The sequence below is a fragment of the Hypoxylon trugodes genome (assembly GCF_022578975.1).
Source record: "Hypoxylon trugodes strain CBS 135444 unplaced genomic scaffold F4822scaffold_2, whole genome shotgun sequence".
Taxonomy (NCBI): Eukaryota; Fungi; Ascomycota; class Sordariomycetes; order Xylariales; family Hypoxylaceae; genus Hypoxylon; species Hypoxylon trugodes.
In genome coordinates, this window is record NW_026250017.1 from 793622 (window position 1) to 820830 (window position 27209).

The following is a 27209-nucleotide window of genomic DNA, read 5'->3' on the forward strand; positions in this document are numbered from 1 at the left end:
TCCCTTCCAAGCTTGATTTCTCGCTTCTGCACCCCACGGATGATTGGCAACCAGGGGGGGTTCGTTTTCTTTCGTTCCAACACCGGAGTCCAGCTTACGTAGAGATATGTATGCAAATCAGTACATATCTTTCTTCTTGTTCTTTTTACTTATCTATTGAGCTTTATCGCTGTACCTAATCTCGGTATCTCCCAACTACCTAGGTAGGTTATATAAAATGGCTTGCAGCGATGCTACACGACGTGGCGCATCCTTTTTCCTTCAGCTCTGCTGTGTAAAATTTTGTTCAGTACCTAATTCAATATTCAATTCGGCTTCATCCCATGAGTAGTGTGTTTAAACCGTCGCCCGTAGGCAATTCACCCAGGATTCATATCAAGGTCCGGGAATAGACGTTATCATTCAATGAGCACCCAGCCCTTCACTCAGAAGTAATCCTTATCTCAGGACTTGGCGGCCACCGCCCCCTCCCCATCTCCAAACTTTCAAAATGGCATCATCGGAAGAAATGCGTCGACACTCGTCGCATGCGCCGCCCGTAACGACAGTGTTTGCCGACGACGATATGCCGGACCACATCGCGGAGATGTCCGAAGACGAAGCTGCGCTGGCGGCCCTTGGTTACAAACAGGAATTCAAGCGCGAGTTTTCGGCTTGGACGACTTTCGCGGTTAGTTTTGCGGTTATGGGTTTGTTGCCGAGTATTGCGACGACTATGTGGTATGGATTGGGTTATGGTGAGTTTATGTTCTGTGGTTTCGCAGGGGTGGAGAGTGAGGAGTAATGTGCTGATAAGAGTTTTGTAGCTGGTCCTGCGGCGAATACTTGGGGTTGGTTGGTATCGGTGTTTTTTATCCTGTGTGTAAGTGGTCGCATGATATAAATGCGTACAAGTACTCATAATCATTGACCTGTGCTCTCAGGTTGCTGCTTCAATGGCGGAATTGGCAAGTAGCATGCCAACCTCCGGCGGTCTTTACTATGCAGCCGCGGTTCTAGCCGGTCCTAAGTACGGCCCTTTCGCTGCTTGGATTACGGGTTGGAGTAATTGGTTCGTACAAGTTACAGGAGCTCCTAGTGTTGATTATGGATGTGGTGAGTTCCGGTCATTCAAAAATCGTCATTGATGAGCTCTTCAGGTTGACCCCTTATCTGCTTCCAAGCTGCCATGATTCTTGCCGCGGCGTCGATAGTCAACCCGGACTATATACCGACGACCTACCAGACGTTTCTCCTAACAGTCTTCATCATGTTGACACATGCCTGCATTAGCAGTATGCCGACGTTGTGGATCGCGAATTTCAATTCGGTTGGAACGACTATTAACCTCCTTTGCCTATTAATCGTCATTATTATTATTCCGACTGCGGCGATGGGCGATCCTAAGTTCCAACCAAATTCATTCGCATGGGGAATCCAGAATAGCACGGACTGGCCTGATGGTATTGCGGTGCTGATGTCGTTCCTATCGATTATCTGGACGATGTCTGGATACGATGCGAGTTTCCACCTTAGTGAGGAGTGCTCAAATGCTGCTATCGCTACGCCGAGGTCTATTGTCATGACCGCAGGATCAGGATCTGTACTTGGTTTCGTACTGAACACCCTAATCGCGTATACAGTTAAGGATGTACAGGAGGTCATAAACACAGAACTGGTACGGTTATCGCCAACTAGCGAAAGAAATATTGCTCACATTTCATGATTTAGGGTCAACCCTTCGCCGCATACGTAATCCAAGTCCTCCCACAAAACGTCGCCCTCGCTGTCCTCGCCATGACAATCGTATGCGCATACTCCATGGGCCAAGGATGCATGGTCGCCGCATCACGAGTATGCTTCGCCTACGCGCGCGACGACTGCTTTGGCATCGTCAGCCGGCCTCTCAAAAAAGTTAACAAGTACACCCTAACGCCTGTAAACGCCGTGTGGTTCAACACGACGATCGGGATTCTCCTCCTACTCTTGATCTTTGGCGGTACAGCTATCGATGCGATATTCAGTATCGGTGCTATTGGGGCGTACGTCGCTTTCACGACTCCGATTTTCCTGAAGATCGTGTTTGTGGGGAATAGCTTCCGTCGTGGACCTTGGCATCTTGGTGTTTTTAGCTTGCCCTCGGGAATCGCGGCTTGTTGTTTTGTATTGGTCATGTTGCCGGTGCTGTGTTTTCCCAGTTTGAGGGGTGCGAATTTGACGCCTGATGAGATGAATTGGACGTCGCTTGTTTATGTGAGATTTCAGTCATCGCGTCCATGAAAGGGGAGACAAACTTGCTAACTTCGTTTTATGTAGGGCGCGCCAATGTTGTTCGTTACAGTATGGTTCTTCGTTGATGCTCATAAATGGTTTAAAGGACCGAAGATTAATATCGAGGTATGTCTCACCACCCCCTTTCCGCAAATATATTTAATTGGCAACATCTAATGGATAATTAGCACCACATGCTTCACCAGCCACTCCCCGGCGTGATGGGAATAGAAGCTTCTGGCGCAAATGGAAAGGACTCAGATATAGAACAGGGGTCGTCAAAGACGCCGTCAAAATAGGTAGGATGCTTAAAAGGAAAGGGGCATTTAAGATATACGTATAAAACGTATGTACTTATGTTTTAGATGTTCATATACTTCATCTTGGTTGTATGTTTGATCCATTTAGAATCTATATTAGGTGTATAGATAATGCACCCAGGCATAAGCCGTTTTCTGAATGCTACGAGCCGGGATACGTTATCGCATCACAATTCGTACCTACATATGTAGGTAGTTAGGTGCTTTCAAGTCGTTTAGTGACTTCCTCAATCCGCGCACTTCCTCCAATGAGCTGTCTAACAGCCTCCCGATCTTGTCCATTCTCGCCTTGCACAACCATCTTCACAATATCACCATCGTCGTCAATAACCAGACGGCCCGACCGTCCGTCGCTCCATTCCACGCGAATTTGTTTCGCTTGCGCGTCTGCGGCGCTAATATCGACGACCGAAACTTCGCCCTCCTTGGCTTTGGCATCCTTACTTTCCAAGCCTGCAGATTTGCGTAGATCGCCGATAACAGCACTGCGATTTTGGTGTCGCACTAGTTCCCGCCTTAATGTTCGCGCGAATGTTGTTAGGTCTTGCTTTTTGACGTCGACGTCGTCCTTGGCGGCTGGTGGCGGAAGATATCGAGCTGCTATACCTGAGAGAGGTATGCTCTGGGGTACAGTGTGCCGATGAATGCGCAGATAGCGGGAATTGGGGTAGGGCCTATTTAACATAACGTAGTACGGTCGGAGAAACCGAGATTTAGACATGACCTCAAATCGCAGACCTAGGACATTGCCCCCATCTACAGCGTTTGGATCCGGGTCGCTGACCTTGAAGGTTGTTATGGAGGCGCATGCTCGATAAAGACATTGTTGCTTGTGGGCGTTTTGCTCATCGGCCTTTGCTAGCAGTTCTTGGGATCTAGAACTGCGTGTCTGCCTTGATTTTCTGCCGGAGTCGTCTTGTATGATTTGACGTGTTGATTCTGATGTTATCAGAGTTGCGGTTTGTAGTTTAAGTTCTCGTTTTATTGAGTCCACTGTAAAGTGTAAGCGCTGGCTTCACTTATGATAGGGATGTGTTTACCTTGAACTCTCAGATTGGCAATTTCATTATCCAATTGATCCGCAACAGATAATTCCGGCGATTGAATTTCTTCGGTCGCCATTTTCAGAATATCAAGGTGTATCACCTGACTAATTAAAGAGTTTATAATTATGATTGCCTAGAATGAATTAACTTGACTCTATGACGAGACGACGCGACAGAATAGACGCGTGTTGATTAATGAAGGATGATGAGGTAACGGGTAACGATAATAAGAAAAGAATAGCCAGGGGTGGGTAACGTCGGGAATCTAGATCTTAGTGGGGTTGCACTAGACAAGCATGCTTAGTCATTAATGGACTAGGGTTACTCTTTTTTCTCTCCCACTATTGGGTAAAGCTCTCCAGCTTCCCGCTCCATCTGGACACGTTCCGCCTTATTTCTTTTTTTAATGCTTCTCTGCGCTCCAAGAGGCAGCAGCAATAGCATTTAGCCACGATGGATTGATAGAAGGAAAACTGTCATATTAGTGGTTTTTGGAGGTTTCTTATAACCTCTATTAGTCTCTTACTCTTTCTAATCACTCGTTACTTACCTAAACTACACGATATTTCCGTTTAAGGGGTTCCACTTCGCCACTTACAAGCGCGAATCTCTAAAAAAGAGGCCACGGTTGCTGTATTTATTATATTGTTGATTTATTGGACTGTCTTAGAAACTTTCCACAAATTATATGCGACATCTACACGCGATCGACGTAGTTGCGCGCAAATCTTGTAACATTCAGTATATTTCTAAATATTCTCGATTTTATCGAGTCGTCGGAAACCTTCGAAAACCCAAACAACTACCACAAGCTTCTCCCCTCTTATACAAACCCGAACCACATTCTACGAACCCCACGCCGAAAAGTACGAATGGGTGTCGAAACTCGTCGGTCGAAATCCCAGAAAAGAGACAAGTTGTCAGTCTCGACGACGAGTGGTCGTGTAAATGGTCATTCGAACGGTGGTTTGAATGAAATGGAGTTACGGCGGAAACATGCAGCGCCGCAAGAGTCCGGCGAGGTTACGGCAAACCTGATGGCTCGCGAATCATTTTCCCTCGACGATCACGTACCGAAAACGCCCGTACCAAATAACCATGGCTTCTTCGAATTACCCAAGCAAGACCAAAGAAATTTTATATTACTTGTGTTATTATACTTCCTGCAAGGTGTGCCTATGGGACTTGCAAGTGGATCAGTACCATTCCTTCTAAAAGAGCATCTGTCATTCGGCGAAATTGGTGTTTTTAGCTTGGCCTCATATCCGTACTCGTTAAAGTTATTTTGGAGTCCGATAGTGGATGCAGTATGGAGTCCCAAGGTGGGCAGAAGGAAAAGTTGGATCCTACCAATCCAGCTCATGTCTGGGTTCGGCATGTTATATCTAGGGTCTATGATTGAAGATTTGATGTCTACAACAGGGAAGCCAGGCGGGCCGACTGTATGGAATTTCACAGGATGGTGGTTCTTCCTAGTCTTCATGTGTGCCACGCAAGATATTGCCGTTGATGGATGGGCTTTGACACTTCTTACTCCTGGAAACGTTTCTTATGCCTCCACAGCCCAGACCGTTGGTCTAACGGCGGGTCAGTTCCTGTCTTACACCGTTTTCCTAGCCTTCAATTCCAGCGACTTTACGAATCGGTACTTCCGCTCTACACCGTCTGAGGAGGGTCTTTTGAGCTTAGGAGGATACTTGACGTTTTGGGGTTGGGCATACATAGCAATTACTATCGGTCTTGCGCTCCTGAAGAAGGAAGAGAAAACAAAAAATGAGGATGGTATTTGGGATGTTTACAAGATTATGTGGGATGTCTTGAAGTTGCGAAATATCCAGACCATCATTATCGTCCATCTTATTTCGAAGATAGGCTTCCAGGCAAACGATGCGGTTACAAATTTGAAGCTGCTAGAAAAGGGGTTCGGCAAAGAGAATATGGCACTGACGGTACTCATCGACTTCCCCTTCGAAATTGGTCTGGGCTACTATGCTGGTAAATGGTCTCAAGAATACACCCCTATGCGACTCTGGTGTTGGGGCTTTGTGGGTCGTCTCATCGCCGCTGTGTTCGCTCAGCTCACCGTCAGTATCTTCCCAGCTAGCGGAGTTCAGCCTTGGTATCTTCTTCTCGTTATTGGCGAACATGTATTTTCGACGTTCACGTCGACGGTCATGTTTGTTGCTGTCTCCGCGTTCCACGCTCAGGTTGCCGACCCCGTCATCGGTGGAACTTATATGACCCTGCTCGCAACGTAAGTTTGACGTATAACGATCCTAGATACCCCAGTTCCTTAAGCTAACATTAATGATAGTGTTTCGAATCTTGGAGGTACATTCCCCAAGTTCTTTGTCCTGCGTTTAGTCGATGCCTTCACATCAGCCACATGCCACCCGCCAACGGAGAAGCCTGATAGCTCAACACTGAGGGGTCCGCTTGTAACACAGGCATTTTCATGCGCCGTTCAGGCTGAGAGGGAACGATGTGAGCATGGTGGAGGTACTTGCGAGACCCTTCACGATGGGTTCTACATTGTAAACATTCTATGTGTTATTGTAGGAGTAGTAACCTTTACCTTCTTCATCAGGAAGAAGGTTCTTATGCTACAAAGCCTGCCGTTACGAGCGTGGCGGTTAGCCGGATCTCGGTAGAAGATAATCCAAGTGTATAATACTTTGCAACCCCGTGCTACTTCACCCCAGCCCCGACTTTGATCACTGGCCATAGAAATGTATAATAATAATAGGCATTAGCGCTACGCAATGCCTTTAATCCAATTGTTCAATTGTTCCAATGCAAAGCTCCGTTCTTGATACATTATCTTTGTTACGAGGCGGAGGAGTTGCTCGAAAACCAATGATATTGAGTATCTAATTATATATGCGTGGTGATGGATCGCACTTAGCAGAATCTGGAGGGAGAAGAAGCATCCATTCATAGATCTAATTCAACAGTCTAAGGAAAACAGTATCAATTCATACATCGTACCTAGATCTTCATCTTGAGTAGTAAACACGTCGATTCGTACAATCGTACATCACTGTCATCAGGTATTCACAATGCCTATCGTCCTTGACCCTAACTGCGTCATCTGCGGTGAACCCCGCGACTCGAGCGTCATTCCTCAGCTCATCGCTGAGTATTTTGAGCCTCACCTTCAAGACCTTCATGATGAGCTGCTTAGGAATGTTCCGTGCACACCGTGCCAATTATCCGGGGAAGATGGCATCGTGGTAGCTCTCGCGACCCTTTCGGACTCGTCTCCGGAGAAGGTCGACCAGGCCACAGCCGAGAACTTGTTCTCGATCGTTGGTAGCACTACGTACCCTGATGAGCTCATCCCAACCGTCGTCGTAGACAAGATGGTGAACTTCCTGTACCAACGCCGGAACGAGATCGATCTCCTAGGGATTGTGACATGCATGCTCACGCACATGTCCTACCAGGGGAAGGGTTTCGTGACTTCGTTCCTTCGCCGAGTCGCGCAGCACGCACTCTCATCTAACGAGAAGGAGTTAGACAAGTTTGAGCCCAACATCGGGTTTAACCGGGTTGAGAGCACCGTTAGAATCTCTCAGCGTACTTCGCGCTTGAAGATTGTAGAGGAGGTTGAGGAGATTTACGAGGAGCTGGATAAGCGTCTTGATGTAGCGAAGTTCCATCGCGACTTCGAGCACATTTACCATTGAGGAGTTGTCGCGTTACTCTTAAAATTGGGCGAGTTCGTACCTACCCACCTTACCTTACTTCTGAAGGTCGCGATGAGGAGATTGTAAATGCTAGCCGTCGGGTGGGGATGTAATTTGTAAAGAACCTAGATGGGGAAAAAAGAAGAAAATATAAAACAAAGGGAAAAAAGGGGGTTGTTGGCGTTTTTAGATATTGCTTTAGACCAATAGATTGTCCTCTTTGTTTTTATACTCTGTATTGTTGTTATATTGTGACATTGTATCTTCAATCGCCCTTTATTTGTGACTGTGGTGAGGTGTAAGAATAGGGGTCGCTAAGGTCTGTAGTCATATTCAATCTAACGTTGAGGAATCCCCATAGTTCACAAACGTTATTATAGGAGAGTTCGAACAGCGCTTGATGATATAATCAATGTGACCCAATCAAGTCTATTACGAGTTGTGACGATAGTATACGTCAACATTGACCTCAAAGGTAATATGGTCCACGTACCCAAAGTAGGTAGAGATAATCTCCCTTGTTGTCATGTTATTCGTGAAGATCGACCATACGAAACTAGGCATAATACTCGCCGGGATATATTGCTCTGAGTGTTGCACTGCACTGGATTTTTCATCATGGACAAGAGCAAGATTCTTCAAACTGGCTTAACATCCGGTATGGCGGCGACCGCTGGGCTTCACAAGAGCAAGCCCAAGCGACCGGACCCAGAACAAGACGGCAGGAATACTCTTCCGCAATCTTCCTGTCCTGACGCAAGATCCCGCGCCAAATTTGCGACGGCAAAGGATCCTTTCATCGAGGCCTCGAACTTATGCATTGGTGCTTGGTCATGGGGGGACAAGTCAACATGGCACTGGAAAGACGATGAAATGCCAGCCTTGAAAGACGCACTCAAGTATCTCCTTGATAGTGGCATCAATTTCATCGACACAGCCGAGGCTTACGGTGACGGCCGAAGCGAGGAAATTGTCGGTGACATGATCGCCGATCGACCGCGCGATTCCGTTGTCATTCAGACGAAATGGCTTGGTCTCCCACTCGCCCCGAGTAACCTACTCCACCCAGTCGACGCACCTGTCAAAGCGCTCAAGGGCAGTTTGTCGCGTATGAAGTTGGACTATGTCGATATATACCTAGTCCACGGCCACATCCACGCGCAATCGATCCCTAATGTGGCCAAGGGGTTGGCCGAATGTGTGCACCAGGGATTGGCGCGGGCCGTCGGAGTGGCGAACTACGCCTTTAACGACTTCGTACATATGCGCAAAGAACTTGCGAAGCACGGCGTGCCGCTCGCGACCAACCAATGCGAGTACAACGTTCTCAGGCGATACCCCGAGCTCGAGGGCCATGTCGCAGCATATCGTGAGATGGACGTTATATTCCAATCATATTCATCTTTAGCTCAAGGTCGGCTTACGGGAAAGTATAACGCGGAACACCCTCCACCGTCGACCTATCGCTTTAGTAATTACGACATGGAGAGCGTGGAACCGACGATACAAGTATTGGAGGAGATTGCGAGAAAGAAGGGGAAAAGCGTCGCGGCTGTCGCGTTGAATTATAATTTAAGTAAGGACGCGCTACCGGTAGTAGGCGTGAGAAACCCAGAGCAAGCAAGGCAAGCTGTCGAGGCCCTCGGGTGGAGGTTGGATCGAGAAGAAGTTGAGGCGATTGATAAACATAGCTTCGTGGGCAAGACAACTATGCTGTGGCAACAAGGTTAAGGAAACTGTAAGACTTGGGTTATTGTTATTTTCCACTTGAGAAGAATGTGGATTGATATGTTCATTGTACCTCGCAAGTCAATACCGTAACAATAGGTCTTCATGTATTCATTCGTACTCGGGCTTGATTAAGTACTCACGAGATAGTATCAATAGTTTCAGGAATATAATATTTTGAGTTACCTCGCTTGTGGGAGGCGTGTTGGGAGTTTAGGTAGTACGTAGCTCGATCTTGCGCATCTGGCGCCGTGTCGGGAACATCGAGTATATGAACGTAATGCGTGCGTGTGTTAACTGAATCCTGCGCATTCAAATCTTCTAACAAACCAAGTATAGCGAAGATGACCATTTTCGTAGAACCGAGAGGCGAATTGCGTAGCGGCCATTGTATCTAAACCTCTCGTTGAATGCGGTATGTGCGCATCTGAGTCTCGTTTGGAGGTGGGTTGTTCGCTTTAAATTACGGGAGGTATCGCTGTAACTTTTAAAGGAGGAGAGATTTTAGAATGGGAAATAGCCCTCGGAAGTCACGATGATGATCTAAAATGAAAATAACTTGAACCATTCAGTATTGTTGCCTAGAAGGACAGGAGACGCGTTTTCATTAAGCTCAGAGGCGGGTGCAAAGTAAAAATTAACTGCACAACATGCGCACCTTCTTTCTGCGTATTGTGCAATTCAAAATGTCCATTGCAATCACCTCAACCTACAGGCGCAACTATCTAAGTAGCTTAGGTCGATTCCAATTTCAAGGCTTGTTACCTGGTTTTACTTTTTTTGTTGAATCGCTCCTACGCTCCCAATCACAAAACTAAGTTCGACCTTTCCATTTACGTAATCCACTTCCAGCCCCTCCACTTATCGTTCCTGCAGATTAAACTCTGTCTACGTCATTGACCATGTCTCCCACTTACGGAGCTTACATTCCTCCCTTCCGACGCTACTTTCCGCATGGAGCTAGCGAAGCAGCTAACGCACAAGCAACATTTTCCACTGGTCAATTCCAATATTCTTCAACATCGTACCAGCACAGAGGTAACGGTAACATGAATTCCCGAGGATTTCGTGGGGGTCGTGGAGATCGTGGATTCCGTGGTGGTTGGGGTCGTGGTCGAGGTGGCGGTGGCTATGGTTCTAGCTATGGTAATAATCGTGGGAACCAATTCTTCCAGGGTCGTCGCAACGACTACCAGCACCAGGATCAACAGCTAGATCGTGCGGATCTCTACAAGTTGCCTGAGATTCAGAATTACTTCTGGGGTCCCGACACAGCCTCGAGCGTTCACGACACCCAAAAATCTACCTTTCACGACTCCAAGGAACATTCCGATCAACTCTCCTACCTGCTGCTTTTCTCTGGCGCTAACCCCCGCTGGTCCGGCGATCAGATCGTTTTCGCCAAATCAAAGCTGCATTTGTTACCCGACTACATTGCCAAGAAAGAGGAGCATGGCAACTGGGAACTTCCCGAGGCGTCGGATGCTGGTGCATCTAGCCAACCCGAGCCTACCGATGGCACTGCTAATAACACTAGCGACGCCAACGTAAGCCATGGCGATCACTCGGACATTCCTAACTCCGGAAGCGATGGCGCTCCGGGTGACGAGGCTGGCCCAGCCACATCTGCTTCTGAAGTTTCATCCACCCCTCCAGGAGACAAGACCGAGATTACCAGATCTCCTAGCCCTGCTAAGGACGAAAAGGATGACGAAGCACAAGTCCCCGCCCCAGAGGTCTCATCTCCCCCCAGCCGCATGCAGTTCACCGACATTCGCTACCTACCCCCTGAGGAACAGGCTCGCATCGAGGAAGAATCAAAGCAGCGCCGTCTTCAAATGCAGCAGCCGCAGCAGCCGCAACACCAAGAGACTAGCTTCCCCGCTATCACACCTATCGATTATATCCCGACTGCCCACAGACCTATCGCTGCCTTTGAAGAGCAACGAACCTACAGCTACAACAAGCCCTTTGCATTCGCTGGATGGTACCGTATCGTGCGTGTCAATATCCTAGCACCCCACTCAGCTGAGCTCCTGCGCATGCAGCAACAGAAGTGGGAGCGCCGTGACCGCTACGGTAACCTAATCCCCACTAGGCCTCGTGATGCCTCTGCTTGGAACTCAGCGTTTAGCACTGAATGGGCTGTCGTCAAGTTTGAGAAGATTGGAGAGGAGGAGGCACCTCCCCCTCCGGAGATCGAGAAGTTGCCTGAACCGGAGGCGAAGACTGAGGGACGTGATATGGCTGCTAATTGGCGCGAGGGTCGTGGTGAGATTAAGGCAGACTCGGGTGGAGAGGCAGCCGGCGAGGCAACTGGAGTTGCAGATGCAAAGCCCAACGGCGATGCATCAACAGCCGCGGAGAAAGACGCATCGCAGCAGGGTACCATTAATGACGCACTCTCAAAGATGCGTGTTGAGGATGAGGAGGTTGCGCTAGGGACAGGAACTGGTGGAGGTGAGAAGGCCCCTGCTATGGACGCTGTCCCGGTTGATGGTTCTGAGAAGGAATCCTAAATCGGTTGAGGGCGAAAAAAGATAAGGCATAAGGGTCGGAGGAGGTTCCGTCCCCACAGTGGAGAGAAGTCGTCAACTTGCATGCGGAGACCGGCGTACATCTGAATATTCACTTTCTCGGACATCCCGACAGGGCGGCAATGGTCTGGACTTTATCTGCGTTTCTTTCCTATCGCGTTGCATTTATCGGGCGGCGTTTGCTAGGCGGTGGCGATTACCAAAAAAGGTCAATTCATGATATGATGAGACACGAGGCATGAAGAAAAATGGGCGTTAAGGCACTAATTCGATGGTTTATGACAGGCTAGACAGTTCGCTGCTATTATTTCACAAAAGCATTGTTTTACAATCCCAGTATGGTGTGTCTTACTTGTGCGACTTAAACATGCGCCCGCACGTGGAGAATAATGCGTTGATATCGTATCGTAAATTTCATAAGCTAGCTACCATCAATTCGTCGCTCAGAAAAGCGAGACGAAAGGCTACTCCATTAGATGCAGAGGCTAGATATCATTTGCCCACTTGAATCCTAAGCTGAATAACGTCTTACAAGTGCTTCGCTAAAAACTTCAGCACAGTCTCATATCCACGCGTGTATTCCGCCCTCACGCGCTCGTCCTCTAGGTTCGAGCGCGCAGCCATCCATCCGTGGATCTGATCGCCGAAAGTTTCAATGTAGCTAGGGCCCTTAAGGTTCTTAGCGAACTTTTCGACGTCTTCGGGGGTTTCGTCCTTGGAGGCGAGGAGCGCGAGTGGGATTTTGATGTTTTCGGCGTCGGAGGGGTCGACGAAGGCGGGGTGCACTTCGACGCCAGCGGAGAATCCAGTGGAGGCTTGGGAGGTTACTAGGGATACTACTTTGCCGCCCCAGCAGAACTGTGATGTAATAATAGAATTAGTATGCTGTTCTAATCTATGTAAGGGAGAGAGAAGAGCGGGGGTTTGGGACGTACACCCATGATGGCCCAGCTTGTGATCTCGGGGTACTTGGCTTTGAGCGCATTAAGGTAGTCTGGGACTTTGCCGGCGACGCTAGGTGGTGGGTATTTCTGGAAGAAATCACCGAGCTTTTTCTGCTTCTCCTCGGTGTTGGGTGGGAACCATTCTAGAGGTGCGGGTTCGCCGTGGAACCAATCTGGGAGGAAAACTTTGTATTTTTGCGAGTAATCCGAAGTTGCTAAGATGTCGGCGCCTTGGAGGGTTTGCGGGTAGAAACCAAAGATGTCGAAGATACTGACTATTCCTTTAGTTGCGCCTTGAGGACCGGTAACGTCTTAAGCCCAGTTTGTTTAGTAGTTGAGCTAGGTATATGCGACCTGAATGGTGGGTGATTAGAGACTCACATGAGTTGAAACCTCCGATTTCCTCATAGCTACCCTTTGCGTTATATCCCTTGGAAACTACGGGCGGGATATTGCAACAGGCCTCGGAGTGGCCGTGCTGAGCTGGCATTGTCGACATTTTGCAGGTTTGTCTAGTGTTGAATTGTTTGAAAGGGGTTGATTGTGTAGTAAAGTTTTTGGGTGATTGAGTTGTTGAGGTTGAAGAATTGAGATTGGAGTTAGAGTTGGAATTAGAAAGAAAAGATGCCGGATGAGCCTGAGAAGCCGCGGTCGGTGGAGATACAAGCCCTGATGCAATAGCAGCAGCTCTTCGGGAACCAGGAAGCCTCGACAAAGACATTTCACTCTACAGATATAGCTCTAATAGCTCAATTGGGTTTTCCGAAATGCACCTTTTTGCAATTTAACTCTAGGTAATAACGCGTTAACATTCATACACTTGAATTCCTACATACCTATATATTCCCTAACCTTCATTCATCGCTACATGTAGACGGATATGTCTATGATATCAATGAGTCGGCTGTTTTTTATATGCGTGAGGGGTAGCTTCATTTCGGATGTGGGGTAAAGCTTTTGTGATACCGCCGTGATGTCATATACAACTACCAATCGGAAACGGCCGTCGGCTTAAGATATCTATACCAATTATGGACTAGCCCAGTTCCCTTTTAAGACAGCTAATTTCTTAAAGTTTAGTCTAGAATCTTACGATAGGGGCCCATAGGGCTGACAGCTATGGTGCGGCCCCTTTTTACTTGTGGCAATTCTAGACTCAACAACTTTTTTCTAATTGTCAGGCCATCCTAAGACAAAAGATATCACGATATCTATCATCACAACAATGGGGCTCGGTATCGACGATGTCTCAACATATACCCCATTTCCGAATTCGAAAATGCATTCTGCAGGTACAAGTATAATGAAGCGCGATATATCACCAAGTGGCAAGCATTTCAATTGCCACATGATCGTTGATGCGCTTGGAGAATTGAACATTCATCATGAGAATCGTTACCCAACCTAGCTACAAACTGCATACTGGTCTTCGGGTATGTGCTTCCAACCCTTTTCAGTCGCGTGCACAGATATCCCCTGTTACCTTTCTTAATAGTTGTTGCTATTCCCAACAGACGATCATGCCTCGTTGTTTTCTCTCTCCTCTTGCTTCTTGTTACTCTCCCAGTCCTCGTCCGACATGTTACGGAGGTACGCGAAGGTGATTCGAACCACTGTTATCAATGCAAATAAGTCATTTGCTCGATGACGAAGAGTAAATCAACGATAATCAACGATGAACGGGTCACATTCAGGGATGGCACGTTTGCCCCCTGGAATATCGGCTGTAGGAGGGTAGGATTGAAGACGACGTGGCGGCTTTTGGAAATATTGGGGAGAGCGGAGGTAAGATATAGTAGGTAGGTTAAGGAGGTAAGTATTTAGATATGCTTACTAAATTTTTCGTCCTCTAGCTTGAGCCGGGTGATTGCTTCCGTCTCGGAGAACCAGTAAGTTGTAAACTTCTTTCGGTCCTCTGCATCGGTCATTCGACTCTCGTCGCGTCTGGTGTCTCCCAAAGGCTGGGCCGCATACCAGTAAATATGCCTCCACGCCCCGGTAGCAGGATCCGGATCTATTATGCATTGGTACTGTCTTGTAAAATATGAAACCACTTAAGAATCCACTTAGGAAGGGGCTTGGGAGATCCAAACGACTAATATTGAACTTTTTGAGTACATACTGTTGTATGTTACAGTCAGTCGAGTCAGAGGACTAACGAACTAGTGGAGAGGATGAAACTGGAAAAGATGTGGGCGGGGCGGAAGGTAGGTCGCCATGTAACTAACGTACCATTCACTAGCACCGATACTCTCGTTGCTGAGACCCTCTGTGATACCTGTGTCTCTGTCCTCCTTCCCGTACTCTATGACTCGGGGCTGGGTGGACTGGTTCTTTGGTGGCGTCGATCTGGAACCGAACCTCAGTCGCAGTGATCGGGCAGCTACTCCGGTCTCCTCAGCTGTTTCACGCAGGGCTGCAGCAAGGTATCCCTCGTCAAAGTTCTTACGCCCCTTGGGCAATTGGAATATGCCGATGTTTTTGTTGAAGACCAGCAGTACCATTGGTCGGAGTGAGTCCGGCTGGCTGATAGTCACCGTGCCACAACTGACTAACATTTCGTCAGCGCGGTGATAGCAACCTTCGTTTTTGATCTTGTCCCAAACTCGGTCATCGGTCCAATCAACGCTATGATCTGGGTCAACCTTGGTCCATAGTTCTCGTCTGGTTAGTTCCTTCAACTTTCTCACGATCTTCATAGCCCCCTTTGGTTCGGCCTTAACTGCAGGTGATCGAGCCGTATTCTTTTTGGTCACGGGCCGAACAACTTTTTCGTGAGATCCGTGGGCCATTGTGAGTTATAGTAAGGGTCCTCTAACATATAGAGTCGAGCGACCGACCGGCTTGGTATAGTATAGTAAGAATAGTTGCTTGGTCTGCTGAAGAATCTATGGCAAACGTGCAGTCGTTGGGGGGCTTATATTCACATTTAATATGCTAGATCTCTCGTGGGGAGAGAAGTCTATCGTACTAGCCCGAGTCCACTCGATTCGGATTTATTGGTCCTAGTCGAGATGGTTCGCGCACCTAATCCGCCAATTCCTCACCTATGTAGTAGTAGTTCCGTTGAAACCATCAGATTCGCAAAATGTATGCTTAATTGGGACGCTAGACTTTGTGTTTCCTATAGCCTCCTATCATATTGATCTGCAAATTCTTTGGTCAGAATAAGATAGATCACTTTTGCTCCCTGTGGAACCAACCACAGCTGGATTTTAGATCTGAAGCAGGAATATTCCGGTCAGAACCAGACAAGCCAAAGGCGTATGTGACCGAGGACTCGGGATAGGCCCTGGAGCTTACCTGAAGCTTATTTGCGGAGACGAAAGCCTCCAAGGTGGTGACTGGCCACTTAGTCTTAATAGTTCCTCTTTTGCCGAGTGGGATTTTATGCCATCAACGTCATGCATGCCTCCTGCATAACACGGTCGAGACTTTCCCGTAAGTAAAAACCTGCGATCACCGGTCGAATTCGATGGGCTCCGTAGGAACTCGCTGCCGTTACCCACCCCTCCAAGTAAGGGAAAAAACGATTTGGGTGACGCCCCTAAGACATGTGTATCGTTCAACTGGCTTTTCCCTGTCCGCTGAGACCTTAGATGCAGGAAAAAAAAGTGAGCATCTCCCCGTTGGCCATTGTTCTCAGATGTGTGCACCCATCCAGCAGCATCGAAAGGCTTGACCGGCTGGGGGGAGATAAGAAACCATTGGCCCTTCCATTTAACGCCGGCTGACCCGCAAGATGATCAGTCGTCTCTTCCTCGATGGGTTAAGTCGTACAAGGTGAGAGGATAATGTGCTGAAACGTCGACTATTGGGTTGCTACGGGACAGTATCAGGATGGGATCAACGGTATTATGGGAATGTAAGAATCTCCCATCTTTCTAAATATCTGCTGTGCGATGCATTGACTCCATTAAGCAGGGGTGATTCGGGTCATGGCAAGACTCAAGCTCGTTTATATTAACCACCGCCATTCGATAGATCCACTTTAAGGACCTTCGTCAGGATACCGTCATTCCGAATGATGTAAGATGGCGGGCCTGCATCCGGAACCAGAAACAAACATGATTCTAGGAATTTTCTATCGGTGGAAGCTATTCCTCAGTGTTTCGCCCTTACGGGATTGTTGTAACGCTGAAGCTTGCTATGGTGATGGACGTGGCCTCCAACTGCATGGAAGAAAGATACCCTGCCCTCGAGACGCGCGCTCTTAGTGGTTCCCGTGTTGTCGATGAACTCCCCTTTGAGTTTTACTCCATAACTTACATGTACCGGGTCTAATTGCCTAAGCTGACATATTCAGTCTGCACCCACATGGTCAGACGCGGGAAGCTCTAGGCTTATGGGTCGATCCCCCTTGGTCCGGGATAAGGAGGGGAAAAGCCTTCCTAGGTTCTTAAACTATCTACGCCCTGAGTGATAAAAATCTCTCTAGAACATATAAATGAGTTGAGAAAATTGTATCCAAGTTGACGTGCGTATCCAATCGCTTTTCTACCGGAGCTAAGTCCGTCGCCAATCCGGGGTATGACAGGGAAGGGAATGGAAAAAAGCAAAACGAAGGCAAGCAAGCAGTACGACGCAACACTTGTACAGGGCAGGGCAGGGCCAAGCCAGATGGGCAGACCTAGTTTAATTTCTCGACAGCTGGGTTTTGTACGCCCTATACCAAATTCGCGATATCAGATCCATTTCCTCTTCGCGCGAACTTACATAGCCCAGAAGACCAGAGTACAGCTCACCCACGTTCACACCGGTCAGTAAGCGGCTAAGAATGTGCTCTTGCTGACGTGCCACAACATCCACATCAATCAAAAAGCCGGTGAACAAGGAACTTACACTTAACAGGACCTAGCTAGTCAGGACTCAGGATCAGAACGAAGAATACTGGGTGGCCCTTTTTTTATTATCCACCGCAGTCACATTTCCTGCTAACGCGAAACAATAGATAGTCAGGCAAACCGACGATCGTATCTACTCTGTCAGGTTGCCTTCACCTGACCGGTTACATCGGCTCCTGCTACGGTGTGCGTTGTGTGTATTGTGTGTATTGTGTGCGCTGGTAATGGATGGATGGGAACGCTGTATTCGCCGACGGGGCGCGATCCGAGTCGTCAAGCATCGCATCTAAGATTGCGCGCGTACGCCCTTCGCTCCTAAAGCTCCGTTTCTTTAAGACTTGTCGGTCGGTCGGGTTATATAATCTGTCACAATCTTACCTACACTTTGATTCGAGTGTCTACCGAGGAAATAAGTAGGAGGGGGAATTCCTCCTAGTGGACACGCGGTGTAGATACTAGGTAGGACTCCCGCTTCAAAAAAAATCGGACAAAGAAGTTTTGTTGAGCAAGCATTTTCTGGTGCGGCAGGCGGCTCAAGGATAACGTGTTAATGACCAATCCGTCCCCAGCACGTTTACAGCATATGATCCCTTGCGCCCGGCGCCCGCCCCATCAGTGAGCAAACCGAACGAGGACTTGCATATGTCGGGCCTAGCTAGATTGCTAAGGTAATATTTTGCAAGGGATTCCGATCTTTTGATAGCTCATAACGTTACGGCGGACAGAATGATCTGCGTATTATATGTTCATACCTACATGTAGGTGAACATGTTGGGTTGAATATGTAAACCATGAATTTGGAATGGTAGTTTTTTTTTTTATTTTTTTTTAATTAAAAATTGAGAGGGAAAATCAAAAAGAAAAAGAAAATAATAGATAATATTTACTAATTAAATATTTGCTTAGGTAAGTACTATATACAGTTAAAAAAGAAAATGTATATATACAATACACCTTCTTATCACATGATTATTTCTCTTCCCTCGTACAAAATGCACGGTACCGGTACTAAATTACGCACCTTTTACATTGTACAACTTCGTATTACGCAACCCAGCCGCTCGGATGTATCATTCAAGTGATCATGGCATTTTCCCTTCTCCATAATTAGTTTTATGTATCAATTGATCTTATTTCTGAGTTATTGTACCTATGGTTTTTATTCTGGTTTCCTATGCTAAAAATTCGTTGCTTGTTTGGTAGAGCGACGAACAGATGATTATGAGCAATACTCTGCTCATTTAGCATTACTCTATCTCGTTCATTCGTATGACCCCGGAGTATTCACACATGATAACTCCATTACATAACTCCGGCGTGCTACCTGAATTTTCCTCTCAATTTCGAAGAATCGATCCAAACCATTCATCGATTTTATTCTTATTTCTAGGCCTCCAACAACTTTATACATCCATTTCAATCGCGTTTAAGTAACGATACTTATTTTACTACTGGTACCAGCTGGCTCTCGGCTGGTAGGTTACAATGTGGAACGATTGGTTGGATCTTGGAGGCCCGGGTTCAATATGAAGATGGGGGGCTTAGGCTTCCATCGGTCGGTCTTCTGATGTTGACAGCCACCTTCACTTTTTTTAACCCCCAAACACCATCACCATGCGCCTAATAAATGTTGATACGCTCGAGTTACGTGAGTTTCAAGGTCAAAATATCCCAAAATATGCCATTCTTTCGCACACCTGGGGGGATGACGAGGTGAGCTTGCGAGATTGGGAGGCTGGAAGGGCTCCCTCCAAGCAAGGCTACGACAAGATTCGGTATACTTGCGACCAAGCCCGCGAGGATAAGTTGCAATGGGCTTGGGTGGACACTTGTTGCATCGATAAAGCAAGCAGCGCCGAACTCAGCGAAGCTATTAATTCCATGTATCGTTGGTATGAGAATTCCGTCGCCTGTTATGCTTATCTATCAGACGTGGATTATAAGGACGAGGTATGTAAAGAAGGATAGACTTGCACAAAGCATACCTGTTACACAACGCTCATAATCTTAGTTCCCGTATGCGGCCTCAAACGAAAATTCGGATGAGCGACAAATTTCTAGATGGTTTACTAGGGCTTGGACATTACAAGAGTTGATTGCTCCATCAAATGTTATATTCTACAATCGTAACTGGAGCGTTTCATGGCGTCGAAATGATCTGGAAGTGGCGAGTATCGTTTCCCGGGTCACACGAATTCCGAAAAACGTAATACAACATGAGCGTTTCAACCACCCATCGGCCTACAGTATTGCGCAAAAGATGTCTTGGGCGTCTCGTAGATCATGTACACGTCTTGAGGATGTGGCTTACTCTCTTCTGGGACTGTTTAATATCAACATGCCGCTACTATATGGCGAAGGCGAAAATGCATTTGTTCGGCTGCAGGAAGAACTCCTCAAGGAGACAGGTGATCACTCGCTCTTCTGCTGGACCGTTCCAAGATCTAGCTCTCGGGCGTGGACATTAGAAAGTGTACTTGCGAGATCTCCTGACGACTTCGAACAGTCAGGAAGTATCCAAGAGACCCTTTCCGACGACGGCTCTCCGTCCGCAATGACCAATAGGGGACTTCAAATACGCCTTGATCTTGGCGAACGATCTTACGATACAAAATCGCATCTTTTCCGCGGCAACAAGGCCTGTTCTGTTTATAACGCCAGGTTGCATGCGGCGGAATATGAACCAGTTACGGGGCATTACAAAAAGCAAATATCAATCGTACTAATTAGGACACATCATCATCCACGAGCAGGTAATAGGTACGCGAGATTGGCTACACCTGAATTACAGAGCGTTGATTTAGATACTGTTTATACGAAGAAGAATGAACTAATATATATTCAAAAAACGCTCTATCCCTGGGAGCGGGAACGGTTCGGCCTCGGAGGTATCCATCTGCAAGACATTCCTCTAACGCAACGTCTTTCCCACCGGCGGTCTAACGGCGGGGGTACGCGAAATGGCACTCATTACGGCGGAATTCCTATAATCCAAACCATATTTTATAACGGACTCGACATAGAATGTAACGATGCTCATAGATTCAATACCTCGTCCACCCTAGGACCGCAGATTGAATGGTCAGGCCTGTATAGTTGCTTCGTTTTTGGGGACGCGTTCTTGCTGTCACACCATTCTCCATACTTCGTAGCGTTGGGCATGCAACAACCCTCTGGAGATGAGATGCGCCGCATGTTACTTGTATGGAGCAATAGAGCTGTTCACTTTAGCATCCACCTAGGCGAGTTGGAGTTGCTTAAATTAAAACCGAAGTCTCTGGAACGGACTCAAGCTCTCCTTGCAATACTAGACCAGTCCGGCCCCTACACGCATGAGGGGAATTGCGAAGAGATGTATGGCGAGATAGCTAGAGCGAGAACAAATGTCCGTATGGGACATTACGTTGAATATGTATTGGAACGGGAAGATCCTAGGACTTGCCAAGGAGAAGCGGCAGGTAATCGATTTCACTTCTTGATTCGAGCTGAAGTACACCCTAGCTAGACTAGATACGCGATCCTGAACTGCGCTTTGTATGCATCGCTAATATGGTTCATATCATGCCCCGAGATGAGCGTATTCTTTATTGAACGCCCTTCCGATAACCATGCGGCGAATCTCCGATGTCCCTGCCCCTATTTCGTATAATTTGGCACTAAAAAAAGCAGTTAGTCACGCAATAAGGGGGGTTAAATGCTTCCAAGAACATACTCTCTTAATAATCGTGACGCAGGCATCTCTTCCACGTAACCCATGCCACCAAGTAATTGGATACAGTCTAGAGAGGATTCTGTCGCTCGTTCTGCCGCGTACAGAATAGCGCCGGCACAGTCCTGCGTCCTAATCTCTCCATTCTCATCTACAGCTTTAGCGGTAGCATAGGTATACGCCCTCGAAGCCTGCAGTTTCGTATACATATCAGCAAGCTTGCCTTGCACAAACTGATTGTGCGCGATGGGAGCACCGAATTGTTTCCGTTGATGTGTAAATGGCAGCGCAACATCGAGAGCCGCTTGCATTATACCAAGGGGTCCGGCGCTGAGAACCAGTCTCTCAAGATCCAGACCCTCCATCAACACGCGTACACCACCATTCACCTGGCCCAATATATTTTCATCTGGCACGAACACGTTATCAAAAACCAGCTCGCCCGTATTGCTCCCCCGCATACCCATCTTGTCAAGCTTCCGCGCACAACTAAAACCCTCGGAATCAGTCTGCACAATAAACGCCGTGATACCTTTGGACCCCTTCTCAGGCTCCGTCTTCGCATACACAACCACGACATCCGCATCAGGACCATTCGTAATCCACATCTTAGTCCCGCTTAACAAGTACCCACCATCCGCTTTCTTCGCCACGGTACGCATACTCACGACGTCGCTGCCGGCACCTGATTCTGACATAGCCAAGGCACCGACTTGCGTTCCGGCGATTAAACCGGGGAGGTATTTCGCTTTTTGCGCCGGGGAACCGTTGAGTTGTAGTTGGTTGACGCAGAGCTGGGAGTGCGCAGCGTAGCTTAGTCCGATGCTGCCGCTGGCTCGTGACAACTCTTCCATTACTACGCAGTGCGCTTGATATCCTAGCGCTAGACCACCGACATCTTCATCTGCGGTCATGCCGAGAAACCCCGCGTCCCCGAGCTTAGCCCACATGTCTGGCGGGAAGGCATTGCTCTTGTCGGTTAAGGCGGCAACTTCTGGTGTGATCTCACGCCGTGTGAATTCTTGCACACGTTCCCTTAACTCGGCGAGGTCGCTGGGGGTTGGGGGCGCGAAGCCTTTAGGGTGTTTTGATGATGAGGCATATCGTCGGGTGTTGTGTTGTGGTGAGCGTGAGAATGAAAGGGATGCTAAAGCCGGAGGTGGGACTAAGGATCTTGCGGCGGGTTTTGGTAAGGAATGCCGACCTAGAACTCTGAATGCCTTCATGCTTGCCATTTTAATTGATTATCCATATAATAAATAAATGTCTAAGATTTATAATTAACTGTAAAATGAAATTATATATTGTAGTACAAGATTTGGCGTTTGCATTGAGTTCAAGGTTGCTGCTGATGATGCTGTCTCGGCTTGTTCTTTCCCCTACGTAAGGTGTGCCCGTAAATGTAAGGCGGGCAGCCTCGGCACAGCGGCTATCACCGGTGCCCGCTTCTATGCTTCCCGACGTCAGCGCCCTCAGCTTTACCTACCTTCTTTCAACATTCCTGGTCAGCTCTTGTAGTTTCTTTACAAATTGCAGAATTGCTGTGTCAGTATGTAGCGAAACACGAAATACCTCTAAGATGTCTATGCCACGATGCTCGAGGGACCTACTTGGTTTCTCACGCCAATTGGCCCGACAATGCGCGCGACGCCCCGGCCGACCTCCTCACCTGCACCTTCGCCCGACTGCTCGAGCCATCGCGTCCTATACCGCTCCCTACCAAACTAATGCTATATCCGTAATACAAAGCAATGTGGATTTATCATCAGATGAATTCAAGGAAAACGAACGGTTGATGGGGGAAGCTATGACCCGACTCGAGCAGCTTACGGATGCAGCACAACAAGGCGGTCCCGCGAAAGCGAGGGATAAGCATATCGCGAGAAAGAAGATGTTACCTCGAGATCGAGTCGCAGCATTGGTAGACCCCGGCACAACGTTTATGGAGTTATCTCCATTGGCAGGTCACGAACTCTATCCCGAGGCGGATGTGCCTGCTGGAGGTATCATCACGGGAGTTGGAGTCGTCGAGGGCGTTACATGTGTGATTGTAGCGAACGATAGCACGGTTAAGGGAGGCACTTATTATCCTATCACTGTGAAGAAACATTTACGAGCTCAAGCGGTAGCCCAGGAGAATAAGCTGCCGTAAGTCATACTACATCCATTAGCAACAGCATAGGGCAAGTTTAGTAGTCTAACCGACAAAATAGCTGCATATACTTGGTGGACTCGGGCGGTGCGAATCTACCTCATCAATCAGACGTCTTCCCGGATCGCGAACACTTCGGACGCATATTCTACAACCAGGCCAGAATGAGCTCGCAAGGAATTCCACAGGTTTCAGTGGTCATGGGTCTGTGTACTGCGGGCGGGGCTTATGTCCCCGCTATGAGTGACGAGAACATCATTGTAGAGGGGCAAGGTCACATATTCCTAGCTGGTCCGCCTCTTGTTAAGGCCGCCACAGGCGAGGAGGTCTCTGCTGAAGAACTTGGCGGCGGCGCTATGCACACTTCTGTGTCTGGTGTATCGGATTACCTAGCGGTAGACGATGCACACGCTATTGTCCTCGCCAGGAGATGTATCAGCAACCTGAACTGGCCGCACAAAGCTACCCCGCCATCGACGAGTTACTCTGAACCACTATATCCCGCCTCTGAACTTCTAGGTATAGCATCTACAAATCTTCGCAAACCTCTCCCTATCCACGAGGTGATTGCGCGTATCGTCGACGGATCGCATTTTTCGGAATTCAAACGCGACTACGGGCCAACACTAGTGACGGGATTCGCTAGCATCTATGGACAGCGTGTAGGTATCGTAGCCAACAATGGAATCCTCTTCGGGTCCTCGGCGCAGAAGGGAGCGCACTTCATCGAGCTTTGTGCTCAACGTGGGATTCCTTTAGTCTTCTTGCAGAATATTAGCGGGTTTATGGTTGGAGCCCAAGCCGAGCGCGATGGTATCGCAAAACACGGCGCTAAGCTAGTCACAGCTGTCGCGTGCGCTGACGTCCCCAAATTGACAGTAGTCGTTGGTGGTAGCTATGGCGCTGGAAACTACGGTATGTGTGGCCGCGCGTTTGGTCCTAGGTTTCTTTGGATGTGGCCAAACGCGAGGATCGGTGTTATGGGAGGCGAGCAGCTTGCCAGCGTCATGGAAACGGTGGGGCAGAAGGCAGATCCGGAGCTTAGGGAAAGGATCGATCGCGAGAGCGACGCTGTGTACTCGTCCGCTCGGTTATGGGTAAGTAGCCGCGAATTTGGACGATTGCCTATCATCTATTTGCCTTGCTTATCTCGCCCTATCTTACTTTGCCTGCCGGCTTCTAAAGATCACCCCCTCAATTCATATCCATCATGTCATCTCTTTTGCCTATCTCCGTCCTCCTGACTAACTCTGCGTTTCTTCATAGGACGACGGTGTGATTCCGCCGCAGCATACGCGGCGCTATCTCGGGTTAGGTCTGAGAGCCGCGCTGTCGGGTAGGAACGATATCCAGCCTGGCGAGACAAGATTTGGGGTCTTCCGGATGTAACCAACAAATACCCACCCGATAGATTTCTTGATCTAAGTGTTACCCAAGGTTAGGTGGCCCGGTCTATTACGCAAGCTACGATTTTCCTTTGATGAACACTGGGTACGAGATCTCAAGAGCGGTGAGGCCTATCGCTTCTTGAGGTTTGACCGCTTCTACCTACCCCTGAATAGGGGGCTTACCCAGTGGCTTCTGCTCAGCCAGTAAACATTCAGATTTCTTGTGCTTCATCAGGATTCGTCGGTAATAAGACCAATGGTTCCTAACTCCCAGCCAATAGATACAGGAAAACTCATGTTAGAACTAAAATTTCATGATTTTGACTAATGAATATATCCTATTGAATTTTGACGACGACCCCTAAATCAGACTTCATGTTTATTTTCATTTCTCGTGTGCTTCATTATACATCTATGTATAGACCACCGAATTTGGTGCGAATGACTTGATATTTGATATTATTTACTTGGCATACAGATTTAGATCGATATTACATATGCTCCTAGCCGTCGAGTACAGTGCGTCTCCATTATCCCTTGCTCGTCCGGGCCCGTCGGGTTCGTAGCTTAAAGGATGGTTGGAAACGGGAACTAACTTTTTCTTTTTCTCTGCTCTAACGGCTCGGGGACGCCGCTGTTGTTGCCTTCCGGCTTTCTACATACATCGACATACATATGGACTTGACAGTTGGCAGCGCGTTTCGGTATTAGGTATGTATATCAGATCCTACTTAGACACAGTATATAAAAGTAAATGTATACACCTACAATGGAGGCTGTTACACGGTTCTCCATTAACGTGGGGTTTTATGCGGGCCCTCCCGCAGCAGTGGGAATGCCGGTGCTAAACAGCATACCAGCATACCATGCCAATCCAATCTACTACTTCCGGAGGAGGTATCGTGCTACCCATCTGCCCATCTGAGGTTGTACGGTATGTGGGCATCCTAAAACAAGGCACATTTTTGGCCTTCGAGGCTACCTGAACACTATGTTTATATCATATCTCATCTGCGCCTTGTTTACAAATCTTACATAAAACCGACCTGGGATCTCCATCTCCTACATATAACATGATATGTACCTCTTCGACAGTCTGCAACACGCATATGTGCTACGTACACGCATAGTACATTGGATATCTTGTGTAGCGGTATGCGGTGTAAGCTGACAAATGATGGACGGGACGGGATGTCGAAAAGAAGAAAAAAATTTAGCATTAAAAAAAAAATCAAGGAAAATAAAATTTTATGAGCTCGGCACGCGTAAAGGTGATCCTTCATCTTATAAGCTACCGTCGTATTTAGGTTAACTGACATACATGAGATGATACTGTATGACAAGCCCACCCTGTCTGTTCCTGAACGAAAAATTATGAATAAATCAAGGAACCCTTGCGACTGCTTTTTTTCTTGGGCACCGACGAATAACATACTGGCATCTAAGGTGTAAGGGAGGTAATGATGTAGTGCAAGTAAGGTAGGTCAGGTCAGGTCAGGTCCCTGGATCTTGCGAGACGGTAGGATTCTCTTTTCCCGCCTTATTGGCCCCCACACATGAGCAGGGCAGGCGGACGAACCACTACACATCCCTTGGCATTTATGGGAGCAGAGATCTGCATGGCGTACCTATCTAGGAGGTATGTATCTAGTATGCTTAGGTTAGTGTGGGAATAAATATCTTGCTTACCAAAAAGAAAAAGAAAAAAAAAAAAATTAAACCCTGACAAGATGAGGCAAGAAAAAAAAAGCTTTTTTTTAAGTGGCCTCTTTTTATTTTTTACTTGCTCAACTTCCTAGTCGAAATAGGTACCGCCACCGGCCCGCTGCCCGTGCGGGAATGGCGATCCCGATCGTCGTGCTTGTTAGTCTTTTCTTCCTTGTATTCTGTGCCGTACGTATTTCCCTCTTCTGTTTTGATTTTGATTTTGTTGCTTGGGTATTTCTCAAGAAAAAAAAAATTACGTGAGAATACCCTGCCTGCCAACAAAATTCTACCTAGGTGTAATCTTAGCTTTCCCGGAATGACGGGTAGCTATGCGGCGGGAGGATTGTCCGTTGTCTTGGTCTGACGTATGCAGAACCCGTCGCGGCATGTCTACCGACATGGTCTTACCAGGCTGCCAGGTAGGTACCTAGCTTTCTATGAAGAGAAAAGGCGGATAACTCGTCATGTGCCTGATAGGTATATCGGCACGTCCGGACTACCCCGTGTGTACTAACGAGTTCCAGATGTACAGTGGCAGAGTGGCAGAGGAATGTGGCTTGAAAATTGAGGCAGATACCCGTTATACGCTATAAGGTTGTGTGTAGTAGATATCCCGCGGGAATCCTTCTCGATCTCTTAATGTTGTATCTATTGTCAATTCGTTTACGTTGCAACTCCCTCATCATTACGTAGCCGATAGTTTATATATACCATTATATAATGAAACCCATTATATCACTCCAGTCTTTATAACTCGCTACGGTACGCGTGTGCGGGCGTACGTGGGATGGCTACTTCGTCGTGGTTTCGGCGAACCGGCCTTCCTTTCAACTCGACTAGACAGGGGCCGTTGATATCACGTTGCGCGGCTCCGGGATGGGGTAGGCTCGTTATT

At 47.7% G+C, this 27209-nt stretch overlaps 11 protein-coding genes across 11 annotated transcripts; 7 read left to right on the forward strand and 4 right to left on the reverse strand.

The window, feature by feature from the left end:
• Positions 1-4: 4 nt before the first annotated feature.
• On the forward strand, positions 5-2714 carry F4822DRAFT_389143 (amino acid transporter). The gene is made up of 7 exons (XM_051456950.1): positions 5-737; positions 807-862; positions 924-1095; positions 1164-1657; positions 1711-2232; positions 2296-2376; positions 2439-2714. Exons 1-7 carry the CDS (start codon positions 491-493, stop codon positions 2547-2549), a joined length of 1683 nt encoding a protein of 560 aa, XP_051317761.1. The 5' UTR covers positions 5-490; the 3' UTR covers positions 2550-2714.
• F4822DRAFT_389149 (Cenp-O kinetochore centromere component-domain-containing protein) lies at positions 2715-3826 on the reverse strand. Its single transcript, XM_051456951.1, has 2 exons — positions 3611-3826; positions 2715-3563 (listed from the first exon to the last, which is right to left on the reverse strand). The coding sequence occupies exons 1-2, from the start codon at positions 3690-3692 to the stop codon at positions 2767-2769; spliced, it is 879 nt and encodes a 292-aa protein (XP_051317762.1). The 5' UTR covers positions 3693-3826; the 3' UTR covers positions 2715-2766.
• A 448-nt stretch (positions 3827-4274) lies between these two features.
• F4822DRAFT_111622 (MFS general substrate transporter) lies at positions 4275-6326 on the forward strand. Its single transcript, XM_051452473.1, has 2 exons — positions 4275-5870; positions 5931-6326. The coding sequence occupies exons 1-2, from the start codon at positions 4489-4491 to the stop codon at positions 6265-6267; spliced, it is 1719 nt and encodes a 572-aa protein (XP_051317763.1). The 5' UTR covers positions 4275-4488; the 3' UTR covers positions 6268-6326.
• Positions 6327-6603: 277 nt separating this feature from the next.
• F4822DRAFT_111633 (uncharacterized protein) lies at positions 6604-7614 on the forward strand. Its single transcript, XM_051452474.1, has one exon. The coding sequence runs from the start codon at positions 6676-6678 to the stop codon at positions 7303-7305; it is 630 nt and encodes a 209-aa protein (XP_051317764.1). The 5' UTR covers positions 6604-6675; the 3' UTR covers positions 7306-7614.
• On the forward strand, positions 7615-9104 carry F4822DRAFT_111634 (NADP-dependent oxidoreductase domain-containing protein). Its single transcript, XM_051452475.1, has one exon. The coding sequence runs from the start codon at positions 7924-7926 to the stop codon at positions 9034-9036; it is 1113 nt and encodes a 370-aa protein (XP_051317765.1). The 5' UTR covers positions 7615-7923; the 3' UTR covers positions 9037-9104.
• An 830-nt stretch (positions 9105-9934) lies between these two features.
• F4822DRAFT_389154 (uncharacterized protein) lies at positions 9935-11907 on the forward strand (the record flags this gene model as incomplete). Its single annotated transcript, XM_051456952.1, has 1 exon — positions 9935-11907. A coding segment is annotated over one exon (1618 nt), but the record flags the coding sequence as incomplete, so codon positions are not given.
• F4822DRAFT_389155 (alpha/beta-hydrolase) lies at positions 11908-13427 on the reverse strand. The gene is made up of 3 exons (XM_051456953.1): positions 12896-13427; positions 12506-12825; positions 11908-12428 (listed from the first exon to the last, which is right to left on the reverse strand). Exons 1-3 carry the CDS (start codon positions 13233-13235, stop codon positions 12099-12101), a joined length of 990 nt encoding a protein of 329 aa, XP_051317767.1. The 5' UTR covers positions 13236-13427; the 3' UTR covers positions 11908-12098.
• Positions 13428-13674: 247 nt separating this feature from the next.
• F4822DRAFT_441173 (uncharacterized protein) lies at positions 13675-15746 on the reverse strand. Its single transcript, XM_051462833.1, has 3 exons — positions 14743-15746; positions 14349-14544; positions 13675-14127 (listed from the first exon to the last, which is right to left on the reverse strand). Exons 1-3 carry the CDS (start codon positions 15304-15306, stop codon positions 14033-14035), a joined length of 855 nt encoding a protein of 284 aa, XP_051317768.1. The 5' UTR covers positions 15307-15746; the 3' UTR covers positions 13675-14032.
• Positions 15747-18882: 3136 nt separating this feature from the next.
• F4822DRAFT_111792 (HET-domain-containing protein) lies at positions 18883-20956 on the forward strand. Its single transcript, XM_051452477.1, has 2 exons — positions 18883-19308; positions 19370-20956. Exons 1-2 carry the CDS (start codon positions 18973-18975, stop codon positions 20861-20863), a joined length of 1830 nt encoding a protein of 609 aa, XP_051317769.1. The 5' UTR covers positions 18883-18972; the 3' UTR covers positions 20864-20956.
• On the reverse strand, positions 20891-22409 carry F4822DRAFT_111780 (acyl-CoA dehydrogenase NM domain-like protein). Its single transcript, XM_051452476.1, has 2 exons — positions 21071-22409; positions 20891-21014 (listed from the first exon to the last, which is right to left on the reverse strand). Exons 1-2 carry the CDS (start codon positions 22300-22302, stop codon positions 20918-20920), a joined length of 1329 nt encoding a protein of 442 aa, XP_051317770.1. The 5' UTR covers positions 22303-22409; the 3' UTR covers positions 20891-20917.
• Positions 22410-22573: 164 nt separating this feature from the next.
• On the forward strand, positions 22574-24973 carry F4822DRAFT_389181 (carboxyl transferase). Its single transcript, XM_051456954.1, has 3 exons — positions 22574-23215; positions 23281-24316; positions 24486-24973. The coding sequence occupies exons 1-3, from the start codon at positions 22647-22649 to the stop codon at positions 24606-24608; spliced, it is 1728 nt and encodes a 575-aa protein (XP_051317771.1). The 5' UTR covers positions 22574-22646; the 3' UTR covers positions 24609-24973.
• Positions 24974-27209: the final 2236 nt, after the last annotated feature.